This window comes from Condylura cristata, unplaced genomic scaffold (assembly GCF_000260355.1).
Source record: "Condylura cristata isolate star-nosed mole 26May11 unplaced genomic scaffold, ConCri1.0 scaffold00034, whole genome shotgun sequence".
In the NCBI taxonomy this organism is placed as follows: Eukaryota; Metazoa; Chordata; class Mammalia; order Eulipotyphla; family Talpidae; genus Condylura; species Condylura cristata.
In genome coordinates, this window is record NW_004567135.1 from 4,133,055 (window position 1) to 4,139,864 (window position 6,810).

The 6,810-nt window shown below is 67.5% G+C and overlaps 1 protein-coding gene across 1 annotated transcript; it reads left to right on the top strand.

The window, feature by feature from the left end:
- The first annotated feature begins 549 nt into the window (after nucleotides 1–549).
- On the top strand, nucleotides 550–6,333 carry PPP1R1A (protein phosphatase 1, regulatory (inhibitor) subunit 1A). Its single transcript, XM_012732256.1, has 7 exons — nucleotides 550–818; nucleotides 2,933–2,993; nucleotides 3,792–3,829; nucleotides 4,098–4,161; nucleotides 4,665–4,787; nucleotides 5,654–5,760; nucleotides 6,187–6,333. Exons 1-7 carry the CDS (start codon nucleotides 750–752, stop codon nucleotides 6,190–6,192), a joined length of 468 nt encoding a protein of 155 aa, XP_012587710.1. The 5' UTR covers nucleotides 550–749; the 3' UTR covers nucleotides 6,193–6,333.
- The last annotated feature ends 477 nt before the right edge of the window (nucleotides 6,334–6,810 follow it).

Genomic DNA, 6,810 nt, shown 5'->3' on the forward strand with positions numbered 1-6,810 from the left:
GCCCAGCCCTGGGGGAGGGGGCGCCTGAGGACACGACCTTGCGCCCCCCACCCAGTCCGCCCCCGCCCGATTCTGCGCTCCCGGGGGCGCCTAGGGGACTGGCAGCCGGAGGGTTTGGGGAAGGAGGGAAGCGGCGCCGGTGCCCAGGAGTTCAAAGAAGAGAGACACCCTCCCTGCCCTCTCCCGACTGGGGTGCCCTGCTGGGATCCTGGGAGTGATCGCCAGCGGGCCTGAGGGACGCCGAGCAGAGTGGGGGTCCCCGAGGAGGGCGGTGGGCCAGTCTGCACGCTGGGGTCCCCTTGCCCGCCTGGACACGTGGCTCCTTACGCCCAACTCTGCCCTTTGCAGTGGGGAGCGAAGGGGACGGCCAGCGGCCCCAGCCGGGGTCCAGGCTGACAGTACGCTCGGGAGTGGGCTGTGCTGGCCTTGGCTCAAGGGGTGGGAGTCCAGGGCCAGGCCCAGCCTCCTGCGTGGCCTATTTTTAGCTCGGAGCAGCCTGGCAGAGGCAGGCTGTGAGCAAGCGTCTCCGTGGGAGCGGCGTGTGTGGGGAGGGTGACCACCCGTGGCCGCTACAACCGCCCAGTTCCCAAATATTTGCTCATTGCTCCATCTCTTTGCTGTCCACTTGCCTAGACATCCTCGTTCCTAGAGAACATCCACCTCCCTCAAGGTCAGGTGTCCGTGTGCGTCCAGCAGCTGCCGGGCTCTGCCCTGGCTGCCCGGCCTGAAACGTGCCGTAACCTCCTGAGATGGGCTGGAGCCGTGTTCGCTCCGTGGCGCCAGTGTTCCGTAGAGTCAGGTCCACTGGGCAGGCAGGAGTAGGTACACTGACCGGCACCCGCTTCTCCCAGTGCGGGAGGGCAGGGACCTGCACGTCACCCTGCCGGGGCCTGGGGACCCCCCTACCTGGAAGGCCTGACCTGGGAGGGATGGGGGAGACCTGAGCTTCCTGGGGAAGCGCAGATGGAGAGCCGGCAAGCGGTGTCTGGGGGCAGGCCACTGCCACACGTGGCTGGAGTAGCCACGCTCAGCACAAAGGCCCCTCGGAAGTGGGCTGGGGGGGCGGGAAGTGCCGGCACAGCTGCCCCCCGCTGGCACAGACAGGACACCCCGCGTGACACCTGCTTCTGTGTGGTGTCGGCGGGGCAGGTGTGGGTGTGTGACGGGAGGGGGCCAGAGACCCCCTGGCTCAGAGGTCTGGGGGCGGAGGGGGGGACAGCACTAGGGAGTCAGAGGGAAAGAAGCAGCTCTCACCCTCTGTAGTCTCCAGAAAGGGATCTGCTGGCCGGAAATTCTGCCGCTGTCCAGCCTCAGCCCGCTCCAGCAGGCGCCGATGTGGTGGGCGAGGCAAGCGGCCGTGGAGGGCAGAAGGGGCTGGAAGCCCTGAGGAGGGCAGGTGGCCAGGGAGAAAGGGAGCCCAGCACCGCGGTGGCGGCATGACCGATGTGGCCATAAATCAGGTGTGCGGTGGCTGGAGCCAGGATTCGGGAACGGACACGGGAAGGGGACCTTGTGCTCACCCCGGGTTCAGCTGACCGGGAGCCTTTGCAGAGGTTGACATTGGCCCCCTCCAGGGTCCCCTGGAGCCCAAGGGCCCACTTGCTTAGAAATCTTGACCAGAGCAAGGACACCCATCGAGGAAGGGGCCCCTCCGAGAGCCCCCCCAACCCCTCAAGACCTTCCTGTCACGCCGGGGTCTTGGTCCAGGCTCCGAGCACCCAGAAAGTCCTCTCGCTGGAAGAGGCCGGCCCACACCCCGCGTGCGCGAAGCACAGGGCCCGCCTGGGGCTGGGCAGTGCAGCGGTCATGCGTGTGCGTGTGTGTGCGCGTGTGTGTGCGATCACAGACAGAACCGGCACCGCCAGGGTCCTTGAAATGTCACTGGACTCAGGTGCTCGCGGGTTTTTCTGAGAAAGCAACACCCCCCCCCAAACTAGCCCCATTCTACACACCCGTCCCCCGCTCTGGCGAGTCTCCCTGCACACGGCAATACCCGCCTTTCTATCGCTGGCACCCACCGTCTGCGCGTCTCACCACCCGCACCCCGTGACGATGGCACAAAGTGCTGGCACGCCGGCTGAAGAGGAGCGCCGGGCCAGGCCCAGCCTGGTCGCCTCCACGCATCACCTGCGCCCCTTCCCAGGCCGGGCAGGCCCGCTCCCCACTGCTGTCCTGCAGGAAGCTGCCCGGACCCCAGCCCCACGCAAGCCTCTCCAAAGACTCGAGGGGGACAGCTGCGAGACCCACGCGTCCCTGAACGGACTTCAGCACTGCTTGGCTTTGTTGGCAGCACGGGGGGGCGGGGGGGTGGGCACGGAGACCGGAGGGCTTGGCGTCTAGACGGGGCGGGAGGCAGGATTGGCTCCTGCAGCTGCGCCGTAGACCCCGGCCTGGGTCCTGCCAACGGCCCCCCCCGGGATGGTGGCCACCACCCCAAGGTCACTCTGTTTCCCAGGACGCAACGGCCAAGAAATCAGAAAGTCAGTGTGTCCAGGGACGGGGCGGGCACTGGGGACCGAGGGCCAGGGACGGGCTTCCACCCGCCTGCCCGGTGCGGCCCTCCTGCGCGGGGTGGCCACAGAGGGCGTTCGCGGCGGGCGCTGGCCCGCGCAAGGTGGATGTCCACTTGAGGGGTGGGCTGGAGGCTGAGAAGGAAGCCTTGTGCCCTCTCGAGTTATTTCTGACCATTGATCCAGGATGGACGGAAGGCCGGCCGGCCAGAGATCGATGCGTGAGAGCAGCTCTCGCTACTGAGAGACAGGACGGGAAGGGGGGGAGAGGCAGAGGTGGGGGGGTGGGGAAGGGCCCGGGAATGCCCACCCAGGACCACATGACATGCATCTTTGAGGGGTGCTGTGGGCCGGCCCCAGTACTTAGCTGAGTGGTGTCAGCGGGCTTTGACGCCCCGTGTGAACTTGACCTCTTCCCTCAGATCCGGAGGCGTCGGCCCACCCCAGCCACCCTCGTGCTGACCAGTGACCAGTCGTCCCCAGGTAACCCCAGGGATGGGTCGCTGAAGGGAGAGGGCACCACTGGACCCCCGTGAGGGCAGGTGGGGCTCAGGGGCGCGAGCGTCTCCTGGGCCTCCGAGGCAGGCGAGTGGTGCCGGGTTGGCAGGGTTCCTCTGCTTGGGAAAACAGAGCTCGGTGCCAGGAAGGGGAGGCAGGCCACCTGGTCCCTAAGCCCCCAGGAATCGGGGTGGTCAACTGAGCGCTGGTTGCTGTGGCAACAGCCTTCCAGGTTTCTCCAGCAACTAGCTGCTGCTGCCCCCACCCCCAGAGGCGGGGACAGCTGTGAGGGGGAGGGCCGCCTCCCCCATCTTCTGGCCCTCCAGAGGCAGGCGGGCGGCTGGGGTTTTGGTCACCACGTCCCATGCCCCACGCTGAGATGTGGGGCAAGAACTTGGCCACACACCTGTCAGGGGAGCTGGACGGGAGCGGGCGCGGCGGGCCCAAGCTCACAGGCCGCCTGGCAGCCCCCAGCCTCCAGCTTCCCACACGCACCCCGAAATAACGATGGCACCTCCCTGGCCCCGCACAGGAGGCATCTGCCCTTTACCCGATGCCCACCTGTCCACAGTCCAGTGTCCTCCGAGCGGGGCTGGGGGGGAGCTGGATGCGTCAGAGGGAGGAAAGGCGAACGCCTGCCCGTCCCGCCAGGGCCGAGGCCAGGCGCAGGGGAGGCCTGGCCACCCAGCAGGGCCGCCGCGGGGCCTCCTCCCCTGGGGGTGGCTCTGCGGGGCCACCGGGGAGTCCCGTCCTCACCACTCTCTCCTCTCCCTGCTCCCTCAGAGGTAGATGAAGACAGGCTCCCCAACCCGCTGCTCAAGGTGAGCTTGCCCCTCACCCAGCCCTGCCCCGGGAGCCCACAGACCCAGCAGGCAGCTCCTCTCACAGCCCCCCCCCAGCACCCCAACCACACACGAGTGGGCAGCACACACGCTCCCCACATGCGGTGAGGACTGTGGGGTGGCACCGGAGAGGCAGGCACTCCCTCCCCCACCTTCTGAAGCCCACCCCCACCCCGTTTCCAACACAAAAGCCCGCCGGAGGAGGGAGGGAGCGGCCGGCACCCACCTTCCTCTCTGCCCTCCGCAGTCCACTTTGGCCATGTCTCCCCAGCAGCGGAAGAAGGTGACCCGGACCACACCGACGATGAAAGGTTCGGGGGCCCATCCCTTCCCCTCTCAGGCTGAGGCTGAGCGGCCGCCCAGGACCCCGTCAGGGGGCCCCGAGGAGTCCCTGAGTCTGGCCCCAGGGTGGTGGGCCGTGGCTAGACGGACCAGGGCTGGGTTCGGCTTTGCCACCCACCGGCCGGGCGGCCCAGGGGCGCCACGTGAGCTCCGAGCCACCGCAGCAGTTCACCGAGCCCAGTGTGTGGACTCGGCCTGCGTGGCCGGCCAGGCACACGGGAGGAGCCCAGGTACTTCCGGAGCAGGAACTGAGCCGTCTCCTGCTGCACCCCAAGGCTCTCCCCTGCCCCTCGCCACCGGGAAGCAAGTGCATTTTATTGCCTAGCCTGCGTCCCCCCTCATTCGCTAGCTAGCGCCCCCCCCAGCTCGGCCGAGTGACATGTCCACCCGCACCCGCAGTGAGGGTGTTGGGGTCCACAGAGGGGCCTCTGGGCTGTCGGTCCAATGCGCCCTCCATTTCTTGTGCCCCCAGAGCTCCAGATGATGGTTGAGCATCACCTGGGGCAACAGCAGCCGGGAGAGGAGCCCGAGGGAGCCGCCGGGGGCGCGGGGACCCAGAAGTCCTGCCCACCTGGGACCCCCGCAGCAGCACAAAGTAGGTTCAGGCCGGGCAGAGCCAGCCCAGGACGACGCCTTTCTGGGGTGGGGAGGGCCCCAGTAGCGGCGAGAATCTCGAATCTCTCTCGAGGACGTGGATGCACTTTCGGGGGTGCATGGACTTGCCCCCACACACACAGGGGCACCAGCGTCCAGCTCCCCCACCCTGCAAGACAGGACCAGCTCCCCCCCCCCCGGGGGGGGGATGGGCTCCGGCTCTGCCCCGGGGCCGCTCCGGGCCTGGCGCTGTCCGCTGACCCCAGGCGACACCCAGGCCAACTTCCCCGGGCGCTTTGAGCCAATGAAGCAAGATGGAGGCCACCCAGCAGCTGGCAGGAGGAGGTTCAGTTAGCCAGGCGGTGCTGGGTGGTGTTCGCACATGTGAGCAGCCCCTGCGCCACATAAGTTCCAGAGTTCCACAGTTTCCAGTGGGATGAAGGTGGCACAGTGCCTCTGCTGTGCCACGTGCCTCCCCCGCGGCCCGCCCGGTGCTGGAACACACCCCACTTTCTGCAGTGGAGCCAACAGTCCCGCGAAGTGGGGTAAAGACCCGGCGTAGCCCTGTACCAGCTCAGGTCAGGCTTAGCCACCCACTGAGCGTGTGCCCGCATTCTTCCTGTTAACTCTTTCTGGACGATTCTTTATGGGTGACAGGTGAAAGGGAAATAATGGCGCCGGTAGTAGGAATCGGAGGAGAGTCAGGGCAGTGATCAGAGAACACCCCGTGGGCCTCGCCCGGTTGCTCCAGCTGGGCCGGGGCTCCCGGGCGCCCCTGCAGTGTTACGGGGCGGATGAGCCAAAGCGGCCCCCTCTCTCCAGGGCCTCATGCGGCCCCTCTCGGCCCCTGCCCCTTTCCCTCCTTAGGGCCTGCAGAACCCATTCCCAAAACTCGGGAGAGGGGCGGTGAGGAGCCCAGCACAGAGGACCCCTCCGCTCACACACCGCCACTGGACTCCCAGGGGGCCCACCCGGTAAGCCCAGGGCGGGGCTGCCGCTGGACCCCAGAGGGGGAACAGGGCCAGCGCCCTCCGCAAGGCCAGCGTCCCTCTGAGGGGCCTCCTGCTCCTCTGAGGGGCAAGGGAAGGGAGATGGGACTCAGCTGCAGCAGGAGGGGCTGGGGTTAGACTTAGCTCTTCAGGCGCCTGGAGCAGGTGGCGGAAGTGGATCACGGGCTTTCCGGGCACTGGGAGCCCAGAGGAAGATTCTCAGCGCAGACGCCCTGCCCGAAGGGGCATCCGGAAGGGGCATCCGTGCAGTGCCCTTGTGAGCCCGGACTTGAGAAGCCGCCCCCCCTCCACCCCCCCACCCCAGGCTGGGGGCGCGGCAGGTTCAGACACTGGAAGTTAGACCGCCACCTCCCTCTGGCCTCCACTCACCCTCGCTCTCCGCCCCTCCAGCCATAACAGGTCTGAGAGTGACGTTTCCTGGAATCGAGGCGGCAGTTGGGAATGAATGCATGGACACTGGATTCCTTTCTTACTTCTTCGCTTTTGGGGAAAATCTCATTTTTAAAAAGTGATAAATTTGGTGTTAGATCCTTGGCATTCTCCGTCTTTGCGACTTGAAGAGCTTTTCTCCCCGCCCTCGTGTCCTGCCCTCCTGACAGCCCTCACCCTCTTCCCAGCTGCCTCAGCAAAGGAAGAAACGGGGAGCTGGGCGCAGCCTTGAGGGGGGGTATCTTTCCCCCGCCGGCCGCCCTTCTTCCAGGAGGAGAGACAGGGTCACGCAGGTGGGGCGGGCCGGGGTACCTGGCCCCAGAGGCGCCTATGCAGGACCGGGGCCTGCCCTGCAGCCCAGAGAGCTGAGCCGAGCGAGGGAAAGGCGCCCCTTCTCCTGCGGGGCGCGTTCAGCACGCGCGGGCGGGCGGCTCAGCGCCCGGCTGCGTGGGGGTGCCGTGGGGGTGCCGTGGGGGTGCCGGCCGCGCAGGGCCCACTAGGCTGTGCTGTTGCGCCATCTGCTGGCAAAGCGGGGAGCTGCGCCCTGGCCCCGGGCCGGGCGGTGCGGCTGCCGCCTCCCGCCCT

Coding starts and splice junctions, on each gene's coding strand:
- PPP1R1A (XM_012732256.1), top strand. CDS start 750: ATGGGCTGGAGCCGTGTTCGCTCCGTGGCGCCAGTGTTCCGTAGAGTC. Junction 3,830..4,097: donor TCCCCAACCCGCTGCTCAAG/GTGAGCTTGCCC, acceptor TGCCCTCCGCAG/TCCACTTTGGCCATGTCTCC. Junction 4,162..4,664: donor GACCACACCGACGATGAAAG/GTTCGGGGGCCC, acceptor TTGTGCCCCCAG/AGCTCCAGATGATGGTTGAG.